Source organism: Psittacula echo (genome assembly GCF_963264785.1).
Source record: "Psittacula echo genome assembly, chromosome: 3".
NCBI lineage: Eukaryota > Metazoa > Chordata > Aves > Psittaciformes > Psittacidae > Psittacula > Psittacula echo.
This window is the reverse complement of record NC_137736.1, coordinates 62,882,032-62,907,579: the sequence shown is the minus strand read 5'-3', so window position 1 is coordinate 62,907,579 and position 25,548 is coordinate 62,882,032. Positions and strand designations below refer to the sequence as shown.

The 25,548-nt window shown below is 39.0% G+C and overlaps 1 protein-coding gene across 1 annotated transcript in view; it reads right to left on the bottom strand.

Annotated features, from left to right (window-relative positions):
- The window catches only part of LOC308219470 (opsin-3-like), a gene marked incomplete at both ends in the record, with an annotated part of 79,056 nt that overhangs the window by 44,622 nt on the left and 8,886 nt on the right, over positions 1–25,548 (bottom strand). The window contains one exon of the mRNA XM_080614483.1: positions 11,458–11,783. Coding sequence (XP_080470609.1) covers positions 11,458–11,783 — 326 coding nt within the window. The remainder of the gene's footprint in view (positions 1–11,457; positions 11,784–25,548) is intronic.

Below are 25,548 nucleotides of genomic sequence, written 5' to 3'. Positions count from 1 at the left end.
GACTGAATTAACAACCTGAACTTACTCAGCAAGCAACGGAGCTCAAAGCAAATCCATTTAGTTTTATATTGAGAAATCCAAAATACGCCAGGCTGACATGACTAAGCACCTACTGAGCCTTGACCATCCTGCAACAAAGAAGCATGAGCCGGGCAGAAGAGCTTTTTCACTACTGAACAGTGAAAGAAAACAAGCAAAAAGAAAAGGCTCCCAAGAGTAGCATGCAATTAACAAAAGGCCAAGGGCAGATTGCCAACCACAGTTATAAATTTTCTTCATGAAGAGCTTAAAGATTGATGCAGAAAGAGCAGGTTGAAATGATGTGAAAGTCAGCTCTTTCAACTTGACATTTAGACTGAACTAATATCCTAAACTTGCTCAGCAAGTGAGAGAAAATTATCAGGTATGGCCTTTAATGGTTTTTAGCAAGTGCTTGCAAGCCATACCATAGAGAAACTAGAAGGCCATATCCAAGTGAATTAGGTGAGTGAACCTTCCCAGAGATACGTGTTTTTAAAGGTCCAGTTCCTACTAAAGGCATCAGAGCAGAGTGGAGTGCTATTGGTGTTTGACTAGCAATAGCTAGTGGCAATACTCATTCTATTTTCTATGCAAGGCAATGGTTTGTATACAGTGTTTTACAGATTTATAACAAACCTTTAAGCATATTCAATGCTAATAGGAATAAGAAAATACATATGTCAGTGTTTGCCAGGTAGGGAAATCTACGTTCATCATAGGAGTGTTTGCTCAATTATTTTTTTTATTTTAATTTTTAATTTAGGCTCAGGATATGTATGAATTTCTGTCTATTCTAATTCTGTGCAGGTTGGGTTTATTCACACTTTGTTTATGGTTAATCTTTAATAGGCCAGATATATGTAGCAAGATCTCAGCTAAATGGAAACTTCTCTTTCCACGTGCTCAGGGCAGTTTCAGGCGAAGTGCTACATTTCCAGATAAAATGGATGTTGCAGTCTGCTGAAACACTAAAATGCTTTGCATCTTCTGCCTTGTATGCTACTAGAAATAGAACAGTCCAATATTACTGAGATCCCCTTAGTAAACACCTTACATGCGTTTTATTATCTGAGAAGCCATTTAGTTGACAGAACTCCCATCTGAATTTAGATTATCATCCTTAAATACAGCAGAAGGTATGGAATATGCCCTAAAGGCAGCCCTAGCTCATAGTCAGCCGTGATAGATCTAGCTGCTTAGCAGATATCAGCCATACTACTGAAAGTCAAATAATTATTCATTCATTGTAAGCTCAGACGACTCTACCTCAAGCCAAGATGTTTTAAGATGCATATAGAAACATACAATCACAGAATAATTAGGGCTGGAAAGGACCTTAAGATCATCTAGTTCCAAACCTGTGCCATGGGCAGGGACACCTCACACTAAACCATGTCACTCAAGACTCCATTCAACCTGGCCTTGAACACCGCCAGGGATGGAGCATTCACAACCTCCCTGGGCAACCCATTCCAGTGCCTCACCACTCTCACAGTAAAGAACTTCTTCCTTATACCTAACCTAAACTTCCCGTGTTGAAGTTTGAACCCATTACCCCTTGTCCTACCACTAAAGCCCCTAACGAAGAATCCCTCCCCAGCATCTTTGCAGGCCCCCTTCAGATACTGGAAGGCTGCTATGAGGTCTCCACGCAGCCTTCTCTTCTCCAGGCTGAACAGCCCCAACTTTCTCAGCCTATCTTCATATGGGAGGTGCTCCAGCCCCCTGATCATCCTCGTGGCCCTCCTCTGGACTTGTTCCAACAGTTCCATGTCCTTTTTATGTTGAGGACACCAGAACTGCACACAATACTCCAAGTGAGGTCTCAGGAGAGCAGAGTAGAGGGGCAGGATCACCTCCTTCGACCTGCTGGTCACTCTCCTCTTGATGCAGCCCAGGATACGGTTGGCTTTCTGGGCTGTGAGTGCACACTGAAGCCGGCTCATGTAAAGTTTCTCATCGACCAACACCCCCAAGTCCTTCTCCGCAGGGCTGCTCTGAATCTCTTCTCTGCCCAACCTGTAGCTGTGCCTGGGATTGCTCCGACCCAGGTGTAGGACCTTGCACTTGGCATGGTTAAACTTCATAAGGTTGGCATCAGCCCACCTCACAAGCATGTCAAGTTCCCCCTGGATGGCATCCCTGCTCTCCAGCGTATCAACCGAACCACACAGCTTGGTGTCATCGGCAAACTTGCTGAGGACGCACTCAATCCCACTGTCCATGTCACTGATGAAGATGTTGAACAAGATTGGTCCCAACACTGATTCCTGAGAGACGCCACTTGTTACTGGTCTCCAGCCTGACATTGAGCTGCTGACAACGACTCTTTGAGTGCAGCCATCCAGCCAGTTCTTTATCCACTGGGTGGTCCATCTATCGAGTTGATGTCTCTCCAGTTTAGAGACAAGGATGTCATGCGGGACTGTGTCAAACACTTTGCATAAGTCCAGGTGGATGCCATCAACTGCTTTGCCCCTATCCATCAGTTCTGTAGTCCCATCATAGAAGGCCACCAAATTGATGAGGCAGGATTTCCCCTTAGTGAAGCCATGCTGGCTGTCACCAACCACCTCCTTGTTTTTCATGTGCCTTAGCATGCCTTCCAGGAGAATCTGCTCCAAGAGTTTGCCAGGCACAGAGGTGAGACTGACTGGTCTGTAATTCCCTGGGTCATCCATTTTCCCCTTCTTGAAAATGGGGGTTATATTTCCCTTTTTCCAGTCGTCGGGAACTTCACCTGACTGCCATGATTTTTCAAATATGATGGCCAGTGGCTTAGCAACTTCATTTGCCAGCTCCTTCAGGACCCGCGGGTGGGTTCCATGAGGTCCCATGGACTTGTGCACGTTCAGGTTCTTAAGATGATCTTGAGCCTGATCCTCTCCTACAGTGGGCCTAGGGTCTTCACTCTCACAGTCCCTGCGTCTGCCTTCCAAGACTTGGGTGGTGTGGTCAGAGCATTTGCCAGTGAAGACTGAGGCAAAAAAGTTGCATGCATATCTCACCTCTGCTATATAAATCAGGGTATAGCATATCAGCTCTTAGCTCCACACTAGAAGAGCTCACAACTCCATTGAACTGGAAGTCAGCCCTCATCTCATTTTAGACACTCTGATATGGGCAAATAAAGAAAATATGAACTACTATATTTCAGCACCACAAGTGCACTACATAAGGTCCAGGGAATGCTCGAGGCCAAACTGAGCATCTGTGTAGTATGGATGCAGGGAGCATGTACCATCTGCTTCAAGGCCAGGGAAGGTTCTTGACCATGTAGAAATGTGTCAGTACTGAGTACGCAGACTCACCTGCATGCTCCTGTGTGCAGAGCCACACAAGCACACAACCACCAAAAAAAAAAAAAAAAAAAAATCATTCTGCTTCTAGAGGTGTGTCATTTGAAAGAGTGACCTGCCCACTTCACAGAAATGTTAACTATTAAAGTATACACTGTGAAGACAACAATCTTGCATCACTACCAAAATTTTGTACTTATTCTCATTTAATCTGTTATATTTATATTACACATAGGTTTGCCTCCACTGAAAATAAATGCAGGTTTCATAAAGGAAGCATACATGTGCCATTTAAGTCTAACTCTTTAGCGGGGTACACTATTCATCATAAAAAAAAAGGATATAGTAGGTCATAAAAATATTAAAGTACGAGTAGCTGTTGAGCAAAATGAGTATTACAAGTAGGTGAGGCCACCTTTGCTTCAGTCAGGTTAAGCTGAAGCTACAGGACCAGACAAAAATTGAGATATAAGACAGAGATGAACTGGGCTTTCCCACCTTTTGTTTGTGGATAAAATAGCTTTAGAGCAAAGTAGCTAGGGAATCTATTATTCACCTTATTTTAACTGAGGTAAAAAAAGTAAGATCAATCTTGTACCTTTATATAGTTTAACACATTTCTATTAAGATAATAAAAGCCTGAGAGCTCAACTCAATTCTCCTGGTCATAAACCTTGAATTCACTTTTATGCAGAGGTTTTCATGCAGATACGCAAGTTATTCAACTGAGATAGCAAAAAAATCCTACCTAGCCAACAGGATTTGAAGATAATGAAACAATTCTAGAAACTTTGAAACAATGTTTGGTTTAGACTTCTACCTTTCTTCTTTTACATGCTTTTGATTTTCAGTTTGTAAGTGCATAATCATCATTTGCATCCTTTTATATCTCTGTAGCATGTGTATTTGTCATGTCATACTGGCATGCCATTGTTCTTCACTACATGATTAAATTCTCAGATAAAATTCTTTCCCTCTATCCCTGCCTCAGGCATTGTATCTTAACCTCTCAGGATGCTCAACAGTGGAAGGCAGACTAAATCAAAGAACTAATGAATGTTACAGCTATACGGAACTAATGTGAAAGCGGAATAAGGGTAGAAAAAGTCAAAGCAAACATCCTTCATGACCCTCTTTTCTACACCAGGAAAAAGTAGAACTACAGTTTGGATTGTGACTGAAAGCTTCGCTATATACATTGTGGTTTAGGTGCAGTGAACCAAGGCTTTGATTTCCCACTCGGACAGCACTGGCTGGGGAGTTGCATAAAGACTCTCACACAATGGCACAGTTAATGTGGGGGTCAAAGACATAGTGCTACATGTAGGACAATTTATTTTGCTTCAAATCTTCTGCCAGAGATTCTGCTTGAGGTCACGAGTTGGTTTCTTAAGTGGAGTTAAACTACAGGAGAGTAAGTGTGGCTCAGCTCTCAGTGCTGAAGCATAAGTGCACAAAAACATATTCTTTACCCTGCAGAACATCCTTCCACACGTTTAACCTTTCCAGTTTTATAACTGGTGAGCAAACAAAAAGTCTTATACTTTTGCCTACCGGAAAAAACTTCATTAAATCACCCCCTGAACAGGGGCATTGTGAGTGCTTGGTACTGATGTACACCATTTACTGTAAATGAAAAACTCATGAGACCGCAGCCTATTCTTTATGGGCATAATGCATCCAGAGATTAATGCATCAGAAATTAACTTCTATTAGCTTGTTATTTAAGATTGTAAGAGGCTTATCTCCTCCCCAGTTTATCTAAAGAATGAAAAAATGTCAAACCCAATGAAATCCTATTTTCTGACCAGCCATTAACTTGATTTACGATGAATTTGTACAGTGTGCAATTTACGTCAACGTTGCATCACTGCTTCTCTGCAAAATACAAACAATTAACTAATGATTTACGTTCATGCAAGCATACGGGAAAGAACATTATAATCTTTTCTGTCTGTTTCCCTTCCAGCATGCTTAGACCTCAAAAAATGACTCACTTGGTCACATGTTTCAACAGTCAGTCAACACAAAGAACAACTCTGAGTGAACACACCTGTCACCCATGACTTAGACATGTGTCTATACAAGATCTGACAGCAGCTGAAGTCTCTAAACACCGGACTTTTACGTTGGACTGACTCACCATACCTTCGCTCTCTTAAAAGATGACACAGGGAACTTACAAACCTTGCAGCTATACACAAAGAAAAAATATTAGCTATCCCCTTTATTTCTCAGGGTTTCCCATTTTTATCCACTGTTACAGAAGACACTGAAATTTATGCCATTGGGACAGCCTTCTTCAATAAGAACTGGTATTAATGCAGCACACAAAAGTGCTGTTTGTGAAAGTGCAAACAAGTATTTGTAAGGTGCTCACCGAATGAATGCCAAAATTCAGTGTTAAAATGCTACAGATTTTGTTTCAAAAGTTATGTTATACTTGTATTTTATATTATGACCTGGCACTAAATAACAATGACACAATTATTATACCTTTATGGCAAGGTTTAAAAAGGAAAGGCAAAGTTATTTATCATTCTTCCTCTATACAACCAGAAGTTAGGAGAGAAGGTATGCATAAAGGCCCAAAGGGAGGAAATAAAGTTTATGAACACAGAGTAAAAAAAATTAAAAAAATAATAAATAAATAAATAAATAAATAATAGATACGGTTGCCTAATGAGTTTAGCTGTCTGTCCGAGCACATGCACAGTTAGGATCAAGCATACTTAAAACTAAGTAAAATCCCAAAGGATTTAATCACATTTGAAAGGGATGAGCTATAGGAACCATCATCTTCAGGTCTATATCATCTTCACCTGAATTACATTTCTTAGGACTTCTTTGTTTCAATAAATAATGAGAAAGATTTTGAGCTTTGTTTCTAAAAGAAGGCCTGTGATACAAATCTGGTTTTATTTAGGGCTTTTAGAAGATAAGAGTTAATGGTACATAATTGCTTTATCAATCCTCTCAACACAAGTCATAACTTCAGTGCCATCAAAGATACAGTTTCAGAAAATCAAATTTCTCTATAACTAGACATACGAAGCATACGAAAGAATGATGGAACAACTATTACTTTTCCATCTTACTCTTTGTATTACGTGAAGATAAATTCTTTTCAGTTAAAATCATTGTGCATTCTGCCCTAATGTGCTGTCTTCCTACAATCATTCCCAAATGAGATGGAGAACTGGAAACAGGGGGGATCCTTCTACTTTATAATCCTTTCCTGAGTACCTTAATGAACAATGATGCAATAATTATTTTTACAGATATTTTTAAATGTTCCAAATAATGCAGATATAAAAGAGGACTAAGGAATTGTAAGTCATAAAAATCTCTGTCTTTCTTTTTTCTCTCAGACTTTCTTTGGAGGCACAGGAGATTTCAATATCACCCCTGTTGTTTATATCCAGTGATTTTTAAAAAATACTAGAGTCAAAATCTCATCACATAGAATTCAAAATTAGTTTCTTCAGGTTTATAATCGAGTCACAATTTCACTCTGGGCAACACTTTTTATGTAAGAGACAGAAGCATTTTTCCTCCACTAAATTCGATACTTTGAAGTTTGGAAGACGAGTAAGACAGAGAGGACCAGGCAGCTCTCCACAGTGTAACCTTAACTGTCTCTATTCCTCCACAAGTTGACAAGACTCAGAAAGGTCAGGGCATGGGATAAAAAAGATGATCTGGTTCTCCTGTGACATGTAGAAGTCAGAAATCATGTGGCACTTCTCAAAAGAAACAACAAAAGTTACTGCAAAGGGAAATAGTCTGGTAATTCCACTACCTGAGCCTACATTTTGCTCACAAGTTTAACTAGCAGTTTATGAGGAATTAAGCATCAGTAGGTGCACCATGGTGTGGAGGACAAGGCATACTGGTAAGGCCAACTTCTGCCTCATATGGGCTAGTCTTCAAATACTTCTTGAATGGTTTTTCTTGTTCTTTTTTTTTTGTCAAAAACATGAAGTCAAACTAGAACTCAGGTAACGACATGAAAGAATGTAGTAAGTGCTTTTCATCTCTACTTTTTCCTCACTGTTCTCAAGTAAAAAGAAAAACTCACATACAGTAGAACTATCAGTTCAAGGCACACATCCATATACTCCAGAATCCCATGATACAGCCCACTTTAACACAGGATCTGTTGCACTCAGCAAGTCAGATGTGTATTACACCATGTGTTGAAGTCTTTGTGCTCTGCTTGCAGTCCTTATATTGTTAACAACGTCCTAACTACAGTCCATAAAGAAATGACAAGCTTTGTTCAGGCACAGCTTTTGACAAAGGAGGACTGGCAATGAGACGAGCCAAGACAAGAGGCTCCACAAAATCAATCTGAAATATTATCCTCAAACAATGTTCTGCGACTCTTCTTGCCCTTTGGCAAGGTTTCTATATGCAAGTGGGAGATAATGCAGACTGAAGAGATCTCCTTTACAAGTTTTACTAATTCTTATTAGGCTGGTTCATGAGTTCTCTGGGCCCCACACCGGAGGATTTTAATCATATTGTGCCTTCTGTGCTACAGTGATCGCAATGCTAATCTCTGTAATTCCACATTTGGGAGCTCATTTTTCAAAAGTGTAAACAACTGACACTGCCTTTATAAAGAACATTTTTCCAGAGGGAATGCAATGGTAGAGTCATAGAGAAGCATCATAAGCCAAAAACTGGGAAAAAAAAATTAAATGCACTATGGGTAATAAACCATTCTCAATTTCCTTCCCTTGTTCTGTAGAATGTGCACAAGTAAAATATATGTAAGTAATATTTTGTGAGGGAGCAAACCTTGACTCTTTCTACTTACAGGTATCAGACACTTTAAAGGAAAACAAAGAAGAAAGTGAATTTCTGCATCTGCAGGAATGGAAGAACAGGTTTCTTAAAAGCAAGAAACAAGATCAGCAAGAGTGAAAATAGGGACTCAGAGGGAAGAAAAGTCTAGTAAAATATTTGTGTTTCTCCATGTCATAAAAACTGATGCACTACCAGATTCCCTAACAACTCCTGAAACCTCATTTTTTTCTTCAGCTTTCCATTTTGAACATTATTTTGCTTAGCATCCCTGAAATGCTTTCATTATTCAGAGCTAATAGTTCCCTCCTATGAGTGCATTACACAAGGATGGCAGGAAAGACTACCTGCAGAACCAAACTCAACCATCCACATAAAGCCATTCTGGAAAATAAACCCATACCTTTAAAGAAAAAAAACTGTCTAATTCCTAAAGGTCTTCAAGCTTGAAGCTTAAAGGCAAGAGCTCTGAGATGATAGTGCAGTCATGTTGTAATACTGTTTAATGGCACTTGTTGTCAACATTATTCATACAAGGATGCTATTGACTTGTAATTCCTTGAAAAGACAATCTTGTACAAAACCCGTATTACTGAAATACTTGTGCCTTTTACTATTACACAGATTGCAGATGACTTCATAGGACCTATTAATGCTCCAAGTGACAGGATGCTACAGCAATTGACTAAATTTAGAGAAGAAAAAGATAAAAGCAGATCTATAATTGAGTTCCTGCAATAAGAAAATGCAGGCACTGTGCCAATTCTTGCATTAACTATCCCAAATCTACTAAGATATTTCTTTCACTGCAATTAATTTACATTGCACTATTAATAATGGCATAACTCCTGCACTCTTGATCTCAGGGTGCAATACCATTAATGCTACAGTAGTCTAACATAAAAATTTACACACATTTTTGAAAATTATGAAATGCATATTTCAGAAAATTTACCAAGCAGCTGAAGCTGGGATAATGCGCTTACTATGTTTGCAATGCTCCCACATTTCTTCTAATATGTAACATAGAGGGTCAGAGGACTTTAATCTATGAGTTCAGAATACTGCAAGATAATGAATTTTTTTGTCCACACCAGAAAGTAACAGCATTAAAATAGATGCAGTAATCCTCTTTTTTTGTATTACCCTATCTGCTTTTTCAGAGTTTTATGTAAGAATCACTATATTTTTGTTCGCATATCGCTCATCCCTTCCTCCAGTTTGAAACATGACATACTTTACCATTTCATAACCTATCCCATTTATTACAGAACAGTTAGAAGACCTCAGAGAGGGAAAAAGTCTGTATTTCAGTGACTGTATTGTGATATGTTCTTTATAAATTTATACATAGGCCACAGGAGATTTATGAAGTGGAAGATTTCAAGATCATGGTACTGGAGACAGTTTCTGGTACATCACAGAAAGCTGAGGACTGATGAGTTTTCTCATTGAGATTCTTTTTGCTGAAACTTATCAAGAAAATCTTTTGCAAACACCAGGAAAGCATTAGAAGGTTTGTGTAAAAATTTAGGTTGTAGCTATTCTAGACTTCACAAATTCTCAGGCAGCTGTTATGACCTGTAGTCATAACAACTTTAGAGGGGAGATGTGATCTAATCCTCACTGGACTTCCTCTGCATTTAGCATGTATTAGTTTCCCGCTCTTCCAGAAGATTACGCAAGATCAGGTTTAGTTCTTTCTCACTTCCACCACTTACAAAATTTCTCAAACCCTCTAACCTCAGCATCCCAGAGGCTTCCAGATCACTCTGGAAAGCACATGGAGGATGGAGAAGACAGGACTGTGGAAAACGCTATTCCTTCTCCCATTTTTTCCCCTGGGCAGTTAATTAATCAGTCAACCTAGTCTTCCACTCAGTTGCCCTGGGTTAAACCACAACACAAGTCTACCCAGTCTTCATGTCTAAATACAAAATGGCTATAGATTGCACATATCTTTCCTATGATACTTTGTTCCCACAACTTTGAGACCCATTAGGCAGATTGGTGCAATTACTACTACATTTAAAACAACAATTAAAAAAAAGTGAATAAACACAAGTCTACATTTAGAACTAGAAGCTAAAGAATATGCCACAAGAGCTTCACCCATTCAAATATTTGCATGTGGGGTGATGGCTGTTGCCAGGAAAAGCAGTGAGGGCTAAAGGAAAGAAGAGACAAAAGTTTAATAGAGTTGTATCTTCTGCATATTTTTAGTAGCACATGTTCCAAGATGCTGCTCTTTTCTTTAAGGTGATGGCAAAGGATACTGCTGCCCAGGGACCAGATATGGTCTGCAACTTCAGTTTAATGGCTTACTGTATGGAAATTTTTTTCAATATTACTATTGCACAGCATTAAGAGGATTACAAATGTGTGCTTCATCAAAGAGATTTTACTGCTCCCCTCAGTACTCAACCAGGAAAAGATTTCCCATTTGGGCTTTAAGTGTTTTGAAAGTTTTGACAAATCATGTAAAATGCACAACCTTAATTCCTTATGACTAATCAAAAGTAAACTACATCCACTTTAATTCTGTATGAGAGCCTCTGTTCAGGGATTTACTGCCCTTTTTTTTCCCCCCCATTTAACACCTTTAGTTAATTAATCTGAACATTTAAGAGAATTGCTTTTTAGAGATCACCTCTACACTCATTCCTTTCTTATTATTCATCACTAAATCATTTCATTACTGTCCCAAGAGTATTCAAACTTCACAATACCACACCCCCGTCAAGGTCTTTTGGAGCATTCATTTTGGAATATCTGAGGTGAACCTTAAACCAGTCAGAGGACTGTCACTGTAGTAGCAGTAGTATTTAAGGAAACTTTTAAATGTGGCCTAGAATTACAGGGAGAAGCTGATCCTTAGGATAACTCTGCAAACTGCAGTAGAATTGCATTACAGTAGAGTTAGGAGCCCACAGATTAAGAAGCAGAAATGCTTAAAATGTCATCATCCAAAACAGGAAGAAATGTTTTCATTAACATTTCTTTAACATTAACAAGGCAGGTAAACATGTACTGGCTTCTGTACAAATGCAACCTTCACCCGGATATGCTGGTTTTCCTAGAACACTGTATTTCCAAACCACAAAATCAGTATCTATATGGATGCTTATCTAGTGGCTCTGACTGGTTCTTCAGGAGAACCATAAAGCTTGGTGAAGACCTCCTGCCCCTTTCTTGAGGCTGTGGCCTTTTCAATTTCATTATGATTTGTTGTTTTGCTATCATCAATATTTCCAAATTTGATAGAGGGGAAATGCAACATACACCTCAGAACAGTTTGCACTATCAGTAACACTCAGCTGCTTACCTGTTTAACAGTGTAAAGGAGGCGACCATAGCAGTACATCATGACCATCACAGGGATGACCAAGCAGAATATGAAGAGACAGATGACATAGGATATGGACTTTGCTGACTCCGAGGACCAGCGTACTGAACAGCTTGTACCTGCACCTTCTACCCCATAACTGCTCCAACCAATCAGAGGGGGCACAGTCCAGACCAGGGAGTAAATCCATGAACCACCAACTGCCAGCAATGCCTTCTGGTAGTCAGTGCTGCGCTTGTTGCACAGGGTGAGTGTGCTGTAGCGTTCGTAGGACAGGACAGCCAGGGAGATCAGGGACACAATGCCTGCAATGAATCAAGCAATTTAAATGCTTACTTTCATTATTCATTATTTCACGCAGCATCCATTTTAAACCCTAAGAAATGAGATGCTTTTCTGGTTATTACATATTTGAAGCAACAGTAAAAACTATTTCCGTTATTCTGTATGCTTAAATCCTCTCAGGACTTGGTTGCTCTATCCCTCGTGTCAAATTCTGTGTAACTTGCATTTATCTTATATTGGAAGATTTTTGTACTTCAGACTTTTTAAGGCAGGTTCTCAGATTTAGCTGGTTTGCTATTATCCAAGGGAAATCCATTTTCACATGAACTAATAAAATGTTGAAAGATTTCCTTGCCAAGAAATACTCAATTTTTAACATCTGTGAGCATTTTTAAATATTGCATTGACTTCCATACATTCAAAAAGCTTTCAGTTCAAGACTGGGAATCACAAAATGAAAGAAGCTTTTGCACTTCTGCCCCAACAGCTGGATATATCTTTAGTTCTTACCACTCAGATATGGAAACAACAAACAACCCTTGGCATGACTGTGATACAGCAGGTCATACCTTTATTTACATATGCATCACATAATCAAGTTTAAGAGTAATTTAAGTTAACATTGAGCCCTAGCTGTCAGACCAGTTATATCTTCCAATTGAAGATTCAAAAATCTGGTTAGTAGGACATTTCTACTCTCTCTTCCAAATTTGAGGTCCTGACTCCCTCTACAAATCTTCCAACAGATCTGTTAACAGAAAAGGTGATCTTCAGAGGAATTCACAGCTGTACTCCATTTTTTTCCCCATTTAACGGTCAGCTTTTTCTGTAGCTCCTTCCCAGGCATAGAATGGAGGTGACAGCGCTAGACTATCCTGTACCCAGGCAAAACACTCCACACAAAGGGCACAGGAGAGGATTCTCCCCAGGCACAGCATTTTGCTTCTCTTTCCCCTACAATTCAGTGACTCCTTTCCTATTAGCTGGATGCAGGCACATTCCTGCCATCTGACAACAACCTGCAGTTAGTACGTGCAGAGCTGGGTATGGCAAAGGACCCAGGGGGAATGAAAGCACTGCTTGCTGCAATAGGATGCCTTATTTCTCAGAGGAAGAGAGGCAAAAGGGTGTGATGAAGAGGCAGCTCCTGATGAAGAAAACATCTTTCTTGTTATAAAAGCCCACTAAATTATTTTCTGTATATTACAGGGAAGTCAGACTTTAAAAGTAGATACACTTACAGCTGTAAAATGACACAGCTCCACTAAATGCAACTGAGTTATACAGTTTAAGAGTCTAATTTAAAAGCTTTTTTAAAGCGAGACTATTTCAGAGGCAGAATAGACTTTCTGATTATCCCTCACCTAGTCTGATTTCCTACATTACATAGCTTTGATAGCCCATTTCCGTAATTCCTGCATTAAACACATATGTCAATATAGGAAAAAAAAATAAAATAGCAGGTTCTGAACTATAGACTCAGGAACAAAGAATCTACCGCTCTCTTCTTGCTTCCAGCCCATACTTGTTTATCTTCACTTTCTGAGCATTGCCGCTTTCCATGCTTTTACCTGCTCAACTAAAGAGCTTCTCGCTATCAAAAGCTTTTAGCTCATGTACGTACCTAAAGCAAAATTCCAGATTTTATATTTGAAACTTAGGCCTCAATACTTCTGCATTTTAGATGAGACTGTCATGCACTAATAGAAAACAGTCTTGGCAACAAGAAATCTCTCCCCTCCCAGCTGAGTGCTCTATAGCAACCCTGCATATTCTTGCTCTCCCTCTGATGGCAACAGGGGCATAATGTCCCTATTTTGAGGAGATGGCAGGTGAGATGAACTATTGTTAAGAATATCCTTCAGTCCTGCAGGTACAGTGTTGCCTACAAAACCCAAATAGGGTGTTCAACCTTCTCGAGCTCAGGGCTCTGCTTCCTGGATGGCTGCTTCAGCCATTGGGGTCTCAAGTCAAGTTTGAGCAATGCCTGCTCATCCCTGCAACTGTGCTGATGCCCAGCAGCTTCTTATGGTGTGTATTATCACAACTTACAGCATTTGTTTACACTTCCTCATATTTTTCCTGTTGGCCAATAGAAAAAAGATGCTCAGCTTTTCTCACACTGGTATTTATGACGGACAACTTTATGGAGTGGATCTGAAGATAACTACCCATGAATGCAAGATTTCTTGCTTTGAGACAAAGAAAAAGCCTCTTTAACTGACATACAATTAATGCTTAGTTATTAAATTAGGACCATGCTGATGTCAGTAAAGAATAAATTAAATATTAGCAATCAGACAAAACCACAAAAGTTGCTTTTAGATTATAGCAAATCATTTTTCTTCTCTATACAGAAGAAAAAGGAGACTCTTAATTACACATCTTGGCAGGAGCCATTTCATCTTTATTCTCTGGAGGACAATAACTGTGACATATGGAATCCCAGGCCAGAAAAGTTTAGCAAAAAAAAAAAAAATCAGTATTTTTCTTTTTGTCACAGTAAGAATTCAAGATCTGTGCTATACCTGAACTTTTTAATAGCACTGAAATTAACACCACTGTGCTTTGAGTTCTAATGATTTCAAGACAACAAGGGAAAAGGAGAGCACTGAAAAGGTAGCTCATTAAAATAATTCAGTGCTCTTCATGTGCTTAAAATTTACTAAGCCCAGCTAACTTTTAAGAAAAATTACAATATTTTGAAAGAATGAAACCAGTTCTTTGAAAGACAAAAAAAGGATGCAGTGAAGAGCCAAAACCAAAATAAATATTAAACAAGTAGCTTCTTCCCCAGAGTGAGATGCATTCGACTGCATTGGCTGCAAGAAATGAAAACACCTATTACCCAGGTGAGGAAGAACCTGAAACAACAGGGGCCACGACAACCCTCTCTGTCTGCTTTGCGTGACTTTGTGCAGTGTATACAAACTGGGGACTCTCTGTACCTCAACACTGCACCTCCACCCAACCAAGGGTCTTCCATCTTAACACAGAAATCAAGAGTGGACAAAACCAAAACAGAATGTCCATTAAGAAAAAACTCTGTTCCAATACTGTGGTAGGTTATCAGCTCCAATGTCACCATTTGCTAAGAATACCCTTAGCTTTTTAATTTTAAAAAGTGCGGTTTTGGGTTTTTTAAATCTCACTCTCATTTGATGCATTACAGCAGATACATAGGCCTGATTTGCTGGACTGAAACAACAGTATTTCCTAACAAAGACAAAACCTGGTTTTGTGTTCAGTATTTAGTTTGACACTGGATGAAAGTTAAAAACAGGGATCAGGTGTGTAACAGTTAGTGAATGAGCTGCTAGCAAAAACCTGATTATTGCCTTGTCCTTTACATGCTTTTCAATAGCACTCAGGATGATATCCTCCATAATTTTTCCAGGTACTGAGGTTAGACTAACAAACAGGTCTAACCTTTCACCCTTTTGGTCTTCCCTTTCACCCTTCTTGTAATCCAGTTTAGATAAAGTAGAATACAGCTTCTCACTTTTCATTGTGCCTACTATTTTTGTGTATCAGACTTGTGTCATATGCATTTAACTGTTGTGGTCTTTGCCAGAAATCCTGCAGTTATTTCACACCCTATCTATTACAGTCATAAGAATTTGTGAGAATCTCAGCTTTAAAATAAAAAGCAATTAAAAACTTTAGAGTTATGGCAGAGGAAAAGATTTGAATGTGATCTCCATAGTCTTAACCAGAAAATAAGTTTAAAAATTATTTAAGTTATAAAAAGAGAAAAGCTAATTATAATTTTAAAGCTAAGCACAATGCTTTATGCAAACATTTCAGTCTTATTTTTGCAATAGCATTTATAACTGGCTCAACTGTGTATATGAATTTGAAATGAGTAATGTTGTAAAAAATTGAAACAAAATTAAGTTCAGGAATTGAAAATCTAAATAGAATTTGCCTCCAACAAATATTTAGGGCCTTGAGCTGGTACCTAGCCAAGTAACTCCACAGGAGTCAATCACAGTGAGAAATGTAATTTGTTCTTCCAACATTTCATGCAAACACAGGAACAAAGCTGAGGTTCTCACTGAGCAGTACTGATAAATGACATAAAAATCCACTGCAGATTGCATTACAGAAACAAATAATTATTCAAAAATTAACCATGGAAATAAGTGACTTTGTGACAAGCTGGGTGTGAGTCAAAAGCCTTTCCTACACAGCAATTAGTTGCAGTGAATAGAGTGCAAGAAATTCAATTTCAAGTCGTAAACCAGGATAGGCATCCATTTATAGGACTATTATCTGAGACGTTACCTACTATTTACTTTCATTTAAAGATCTTCCTGGCAGCACAGCACAGCACAGAATATGCTGTGAAGGACACAGCAAATCATTATGCTTTGTTCTCATGAATCCCAGCTAAGAGCACAACATTTTGTATTAGTTCTTTGCTGCTTTACACTGCATGCTGATGTAGTAACTGGAAACAGGATGCAGCTTGCCAATGATCTGTAGGTTATAATAAACTGAGAATCCCAGAGATTCCGTCTACACTGGGTGTTTTGACTACAAATTTAAGTGTATTTGCCCTGTTAATTCTCCTGAAGGTCATTATCCTACATCATGATTAGAGTCCTGGAGCATCACACTTGCATGACATAACGATATCCTGCACTGTATTCTGGTTACTAAGGATGAGAGGTAATGAAAAGAAGCCAGCGGTAAGCTTAGGCACACTGAGCTTGGAGGAATGCAATGGCATTCCTTCTTCCACATGACATTAAAGCAGGAAAACTAAATCCAATCACTCAGAAAAGGCCAAGATGATTTTACTGCACCTAATCCCCATCCAGGCTGATTTTACCCACTCACAGTAAGTCATTCACTCACACTCTCACACCCACAAACACAAAGGTCTGTGTTTTAGAGGTCTGTCCTTGACCTCTTGTGCAACAGGGAGAAGAAGGGATTCTGGCTATCAGTTCATCAGACCTGTTCCTTACAGGTACCTCCCTGGCAACAAACTGAGGTTTTCAAGAGGCACCACTCCTGCTGAAGCCAGGCCACCCTGCAGTGGTGAACAGTGAATTTGGAGATACAGCAAGAAAGAGTTGAAAGAACATTTGCAGGAATGGAGGAAACATGCTCTGATCTCCACTTAGAAATGCCGTGTTGGTAAATACCTAACATGGGCAGCAGGTAGGTTTCTCAGAAATGTTACATGTTCTAACACAGCTACATTCCCTTCCCTCTAGTGCCTCAGGCTTCAGCTGCTAAATCCGCTGCTCTGTTAGGTGGAGAATATGCTAAAATTCTCTGTGGTACTGTGAGACAGCAATAAAATGCAAAAGGAAGAAAAGGTTTTTGTGACTATATGCACCTCAAGCTGGGAATATGGAGGAATTCTATGCTAAGGTATTCGTCTGCTGTTTCTTCTGGCTGCTGTCCTTCGTCACGCTTGCCAAGGACTCAGAGGTGAACATAGAACAATGCATTAAAAGCTCTCTTCAAATGAAGGCTCTACTACCTCAATTTTATGGTTTCAAGTTTAATTCCAAGTTGTGCTGCTGAATGGTATTACACAAATATGTTATTGAGTTATACAAAACTAGTTTGATCAGTGACTCAGTGCTGTTTTCTAGGGAAATAACTTTGCTGATTTAAATGAGGGCATTTCTGTAAGTTCTTTACAGAAGTAAAAAAACTCCACAAATCAAAGTGCAACATAAACAATTTAAGCAACTTAAAAGACATGACCTTTCCAACATATTTGCACTTCTGTGTTTCCTTAGAAACCTTTCTGAAAACATATCCCAGTATCATTCCTCATGGACTGTGCATGCAATACAATTGGTAGTGTTCACAAGCAGGTTTGGAAGCAGCAAGAGGGGAAAAAAAAGCAAGAAGATCTCTTTCTAATGGTAGCTTAATCTTCAGGTGAAATTTTATCAGCTCTGGATCAAAGTACCTTACCTAGCACCTGCCACAGCACTGGAGACTTTGAGAGTGCACACGGAGCAAACTGTGCTATCATCAGTTTTGATTCCATCTTTTATGTATTAGTTACTGCTAATACTGATAAGGAAAACTACTGGGCTATGCTTACCTTAAAGTCAATGCATTTCTTCCACAAAAATACAGTCATTTCCACCACAGTGATTGCTGTCATCAGAGACTTCCTTGCGGGTGAGAAGGTCAGAATATTACAATGATAAAAGCAGAAACTTTCAAAAGCTGATTCACTTGGCAGAAGAGGGGGGGCATTTCTGCCATCTGTTGATCTGATCGCTGACCTCCTCACAACATACACACTTTTGCAAGAAATCAGAAACTACTGAGGGGCACAGCATCATGGGAAGAAAGAACAAAACTTGATAACTGTTAAAAAAAAATAAAGAAGAACTATTCTGGTTTTCTTATTAGCTCTAAGTCTCAAAACACACACTTAACTCCTATGGTCAAGATACTCAAGTCCTATCTCATTTATAGTCTCCAGTTTATATCTCCTCTTCTTGTGTGACACCAGAATTGCCGCAAATGGCAGTGAGAATGTTGATCAGCCTGCAAAGTCTGGGATAGGCAGCCCAGAATGAAACAAACTCAGCTAACAGAACACAGTTATATTAGTCAAGTTGGTTAACAAATTCCACATCCACTAGTGCTAGTGGGAAAGTAGCATCAAATGAGCAAATTGGAGAAACAAGTGAGAGATTGTGAATATGGATTTATCATTGGGTTTGGTACGTGTTTTGGTTTTGTGGGTTTTGTTTTGTTTCTTCATTTTTTAAGATGAGAAGCACAACTGAATATTCAAAGGGATGCAGACAGGTGTGGAGAGTTAGACACAGGGGCCTGCGGCTGCTCTTCCTTCTCCCCAGAATATTACTCACTTTAAACTTTTCCGTCACAAACAAAAAGAGATACATAATTTATAAACCAAAATCCAGCTCTCAACAGATTTTGGCTGAAGACCCCAAACATTTCAAGAGTTAAAAAGAAAGCCCACCTAGAGGACTTTCCGGAATTAAGATGAATAGACTGAAAGTGAGCACTGGCCTTGGTGGACAAACAGTCAATACTAGCCTGACTTGCTTGAGCTTTACAGCTCAGTATCTACACTTCAGCAAATAAACAAATCATAATAAATTAACCTATGATATAGCAAATCACAGTGTGAATACAGCAGCTCCTGATAAGTTCAGTGCCAACATAAATGATACAAACCACAGAGAAGTGCATGGATGCCTCAGTAACTGATGGAAGCAGCAGAGAATGGGATGTGCTCCTAAAACACTATTGGCTGTATTTGAACATGCCTATTAAATATTCATAATAGGCATAGAACATACAGTAAAAGCAATCAAATATCCTTGCATTTGGTGACTTATTCATTGAATGCTCCCATGTGTTAGTGATCATATCACCATTTTCTTTGGATCTTTAAGGCATTAGAAACATTTCTACTTATTTGAAATAGAGAAAATATTTCCCACAATCATTTGTTACACATTAGCAGTTACAACCAGTTTTTAAATGCTGGTAGGCTCGGCTTTCAAAATACAGGCTACTTCCAATATCAGCAATTCACTTTGAACAGACATAAATGCAACAGTAGCTATCTAATGCCTGTAATTATTTGTTTCTTTTACATAGATGACTTCTAGTCATGAGTCCATTAGAGAAGGCAATCATTCCTTTCCCTAAAGAATTCCCTTCCTGCTTAACTCTAATGGGAGTCACAGTTTAACTCTGCACTTGAAAGAAATCGCTGCAAAATCATTGTTGCATTCAAGCCTGCTGGGACAAATCTGGCAGCATACATTACTGGCCCTGTTCAGTAAACCTTTCCTGTTTTTTTCTCAAGAGTCATTTCTGTTTCCTCTCTCCGTTTCCCTTCCTTTTGTGTTTGGCGAGATCTTCAATACAGACAGTATGTATTACTTTTAACAGAAGAAAACTATTTGGTTTATTCTTTCCCCCGTTGCTGAATTTTTAAATATGTATACATTGTGCTTTAATGGTGACCTTAATTCTTAGGCATATCTTGTAACTTAATATGTATGACTCAGTATTACTATGCTTTTCTGCTGTTATTAATACGTTTATCCATCAACCAACCAGCCAACTACTCCTAGTGGTATAAATATAGCAAAAAACTCACTTTTGCATCTCAATGATACCAGCATAGTACAAAAAAAAACCCAAAACAAACAAACAAACAAACAAAAAAAAAAACAAAAAAAAAAAACACAAAAAAAAAAAAACAAAACAAAACAAAAAAAAAAAAAAAAAAAAAAAACCAAAAAAAAACCAAAAAACCACCAAACCCAAAACCAAACCTGAATATTAATTTTGCTCTCACTTGCCATGCATTATGCAGGATCCCTCTGCATTCTGGAAAGCAGGCTAGCACTTGCAAATTCAGCTTCCTAAATCAGCTGCCTCCTTATCAGTGTATTTATCCAGCTGCCATAAGGAATCAGAATAAAATATAATGTTAGCACTAGATGGAGCTCCTGTACAGCAACATCTCAGGAGAAATCTTTGGGGCTTGTGTGCCTGTGAAAGCAGGGATGGATGTACAGTGCTAGCATAGCAGGAGGGTGCTCTCAGGGCACCACTGCAGCAGCCACATGTCCATACATGTCCATACTCACACTGTCCTCCAGAACCCCCATCTCCAGCCAGAAGTGCTCCTTTGCTTTCCAAACAGGCACAGATCCCCAGGACCTTCCTTCATGCTGAGCATCTGCACACACCTAATACACAGCATGTAGTCTCAGGGCTTTCCTACATATGCGGTATAGTACCAAGGAAGGTGAGAGGTGAAATTACAGTGTATTATCATCTGTCAGAGGCAAGCTTCCACCAAGCACACCTAGTTAACTTCCCTGTTACAAGCCTGTGCTATTTCACTGAATGTAACTGCTCATTTTTAATAACAAAGGTATATTTCTAGAGATTTTAAAATGATTCTACAATCTCCTTTTCTCAGCAGTTACTATTCCTAGAGAGGGAACACACTAGAAATATTTACTCTTCGGAGTCAATTTTCTGTCATAAAGTCTAGTGGACAAACTGTTTGTTATAATAATTAGCTATTAACTGGTCAATAACTAGTCATACCTGATAATATAAATGCAGTGTAAAAATATGTAGATCAGCCTTTACACGGCCCTTGGGCCACCATGTTCTTATGGAGTTTTATAATCCAACAACCTCACATGCCATGGAGGTGGGATGAAACAGTAGAGAAGGCTACACCTACCTCTACCCAAGATGACTTTGCTTGCAGTGAGGAGAAGCGGTATTAACCCTTCAGAAGGACCTCAGAAGAGGAGATCTTTTGCTACATCCATTAAGACATAGTTTGTAAATGATGCAGATAGAAACTCTTTGCAGTGCATTTCATCCAGCAGACGAGTCTACTCTGCAACACTGATAGATTGGTGGAAATTGCACTAGAGAATATAGTAGTGGATGTATACAGAGGTATGACATGTTGGGACAAGCCAGCATGGCTAGCATGAGGGAAGTCATGCCTTACTAATTCATTAGAAATCCTTGGCAGTGCCATGCAGACAGGGATGATACATTCAATAAAGCCTACTTGGATTTCCAAACAACTTTGACTAGCCCAGGATAGCAAGCTGCCTTACAATAACAGAAATCTTCACATGGATAAATAATTGATTAGAGGCAGAAAATAAAGAACAGGAGAAAATAGTTTTCTCAGTGGAAACTGTGGCCAGCAAAGTCCCCTATGGATCAGTGCTAGGCCCTGGGTTATTCATCACATTAATAGATTGTCTGGAAGAGATAGCAATGAGTGAAGTTTGCTGATTATAGTACACTGAATAACTCCAAATCAACAAAAGCTAACTGTGAAGTACTGCAGAACAACCTCACGAAACACTCGCTGATCAGATGAAATGCAATACTGATGTAAACTGCCATATGTGGAGAAAACCAGTCCTAGCTTTAAATACACAGTGATTGTTTCTAACTTACTGCTCTGCAAAGAGCGTTATGACAGATAGTTTTATGCAAACCACTTCCACTCAGCAGCAATGCTCAGCAGCATTTAGAAAAGCAAACATCAGGGCACATTAGAAAAGGAAAACAGAGGGAAAAAAAAAAAACCAGAAAATGTGAAAAGGTGGATGGGGGAAGATTATTTAGAGTTTCTCATAATACAAGAATTGGGTTTTCAAACGAAATCATCAGGTTGCAGCCTCAATTACAGGAGAAGGTACTTTTCTTTCCATAGTACATAGTTAATAAGTGGAATTCCTTGATATATTGTATCAATATATATATTACATATTAATTTTACAGGGTTCACGACAGCAAGCAGCCTGGGAGATAAATCCAGAAAGACCCAAACTGCTGGGACTATGCAGTGGAAAAATATCATTGGATGCTGAAGGTTATCCTGACTTTAAGTTTAGTATTCTAGACACATTAACTGAGCAAATATTCAGTACATAAATACACAACCCTCTGCAAGGCACAATTCTGATTTAGTTGTTGGTAAGAAGAAACAATTACAGCACAGTAAGAGGCCATTACCTGCTTGTATCCACTATTAATATTTCTTTCCCAAAGGTCTGAGTGCCCCCAACCCAAGAAAAAATATTAATACTTGTAAAACTCCTACTCATTCTCACGCTCAAATTCCTTGTTAAACACCCCTTGATGCACTGACCAGTAGAGAAAAACTGTTACACAGAGCAAACCAGATGGTGATACATCTACTGCTCCCATCACAAACAATATTAAGCCATGGCTTTGTATTTCCTCACAACCTGTTTTCTACCCATTAGAAAAAGCCCATTTAAATCCTGACTGGCATATTTATCTGGCAGCTTTTCATCCTACTCCTCTAATGCAGTCTTTGCCTCCCACAAAGATATTAAACAGAAATACATTTTCAGTTTTAAGAAGCACACACAGTAAAGCAATCCTCAGTGTCATCACAGTGTTTCTGGTCCTTGGCCCTCTCACTCTATCACAGGTTCCCTCTTTGAAAACTGAGCAGACCAAAACCAGAGCAAAATTTGGTAGTTTGGATAAACTTAGGCAAACTGCTTGGATTTGTTACAAAGACTTAAATTGAAAAGCTGCTTTGTGCACCACAGTCAGCCCATGGAACATACCCAAATACCATGTAGATATTCTACCCTTTCATTAAGGGACATAATTTGCAACTCCTCATCCCTACCATATTAATTCCTGCCCTAGAACTGTGCTTAATTAACTCCTGCTGAACTGTCACCTAGGCAGATGGCTTAGCTGCAGGGATGGCTATCAGCCTCCTGCGTGGTGCTTGCTCTCCTGCCGCAGGTGCAGAGGAAGGCAGTGCTCCTGACCACACCGTGAGATCCCTGCTCCAGGATACTCTGCTTGTGCTGCCTGCTGTGCAGCATGCTAACAGCTTGGATAATTTCATTAGGGTGATTAAACGTGTCAGTGTAAAGAGATCCCCTGGCAATTTCTTAAACAGACTGAATGCAAAACAGAAGTTACCCACAAATTGTAAATTTGGCAAACAATAATGCTTCAGTGTGCATATGCACGTAAGAATCAAGCCTAATGTAGATCCAGTGGTATTTGACCACTGCATGCTCTAAAATTTTCATAAGAACAAGTTAAATTAAATTATCTGTGTTTTTCTAAAATTCATGCCATTTCTTAGTTCAAAGCAAATCTTGCTAGACGTTAGCATGCTATTTCAATACTCTCTCAGAGGTCTGTACTAGACTCAGACAACACTTAGATACCAAGCAATAAAATGTCATGTATGTGAATTAACTAATAGTTTTGAATCTTGAAAATTGTTAGTCCTAATCTAAGCAAAGGTTTACATTGCCATTGATTTTTAAAGATAGTCAAACTCCTTCTCATGAAAAATTTTCACACTCAAGTCCACTTTTTTCCTACCCTTTCATCATGTAACTTTTCATCTATCAACTCATCTGAAGCCTGCTCCCTTTGATCCCTTCTTACCATATTTATCTACTACTTCTGCTGTGGATTGCATTAGTGAAACCAATAGGAACAATGGAACAATAGAAAAAAGAAAAAAAACCCACAACCAAAACAGAGTAGAAAATACAACTGAAAACTTACACTAGAAAATTAGCACTTATTGAACATCTGCCTCTGATAAAACACTACAAAATGTATGCAAAGGTTTACAGCTTACCCCCAGTGAGTCACCTTCTGCATTGTGGTTGCCATACTTGTGTAGGGAAGAGCAAAAGTTTGTAGCTGGCCATAGGATGAGATTGCACTTCAAAGATATTGGCATCTCTCTGTGAAACAGCTTTAAGAAACCACAAACAAGAGATAATTCTAACATAATTTTATCACATTTTGGGAACACTTGTTGGATGGAATTGCCCAGAGCCATTGAGCCTGATGCTGACAGCTGGCACTAGAAACTTTCAGCTAAAGCAAATGAAGTCTTACACTGTTATAACACAGTTTTAAAGATGGTGCCCAAGTGACCTTGATTAAGGCATTACAGTCTGGACAGGAGGGGAGGCAAGAGGAGTCAAGCAGGCCCAGGGAACCTGAAGCTTCACCCTTGTATGGGGTGAATGCTGGCCCATTGCCTCCCCTGATCTGCGTTGGGCCAGGACAGCATGTGGAGAGACAGGTCCCAAGCCAGTCCGCGGTCAAAGCACAGGGACACTCCAAGAACAGTAACAGTGGGATGTCAGGGGGAAGAAGCAGCCCACGGAGTGGTCCTCCCTTGCATTTTCTGTCTGAAGGTATCAAACGTTCCTCCTGCCCCTATCAATTATAGAAAAATTTCCAGCAATCAGAGGTCATTTTGACAGTATTAAAAAGACCCAAGCAACCCACAACAAAAACAAACCCACAAACCTTCCAGTAATCCAATCCTGTTAGCTGTGATTTCACATGTGAGTCATGTTAGCTGTGGAATCATAACAGAAACATTAAATGGTCTGCAAATCAATGGAGGCTGTAGTTTGTTAACTTACTAGACATTTACTGAATCTCCACTTTAAGAAAGTTTCTCAGCTAGTATTGATGCCTAGAAAAATACAAATGTAAACAGAATAGCTCCAGCTTTTGAAGAAACTGATCTTTCCCTGTCAGCACATTCTTTTAACAAACTACTGCTAATTATTATATACTCATCTTAATAGACTTGTCTAATTAGAAAAGGCGGCAGAAGCACTTAACAGTGAAGATTAGCCACAGCTGAGAAAAAGGGGAAAAAATGAAACTGATAGTTATTACCTATTACCGTTATCATTTGGAGCTATGCCAATAGTCTTGTATTCCTTTTATCACTGAAAACCCTGTAAGTATTCAATTTGCTTACTAGACTGAAGATGTAGCATTCTGCTTAAATGCTTCCAAAAAAGAAATGGACATAGAAAATGAATGTCATCAGTTAAGAAAAAGCCACTAGGAATATAGCTTGGATTTAAATAGCCAGAGATAATATCCTCTCTCTGGTATAATTCAGGGACTGCAAGGGAAATGTTAAAGCTTTGCAAAAAATTATCAACTTCTGTCCAGGTATGTCAGCACACAGGTGCTCTTAAAGAGTTACTAGAGACTATTAAACACGTAGTTAAATGGAATATGATTTAATAGCCTTTCACAACCAAATTCCTTTGCTCTCTAATATGCTTTTTTCCATCGAATATGGTTTATGTACTGGGCTCCAGTTCATTTCATTTTGCACACTGGAGGACCAGAAAGTCAAATATATTTTAATAACTATTTCTTTACATGGTTTCTGGTTTTTCCTGAAGTAATACAAAACTG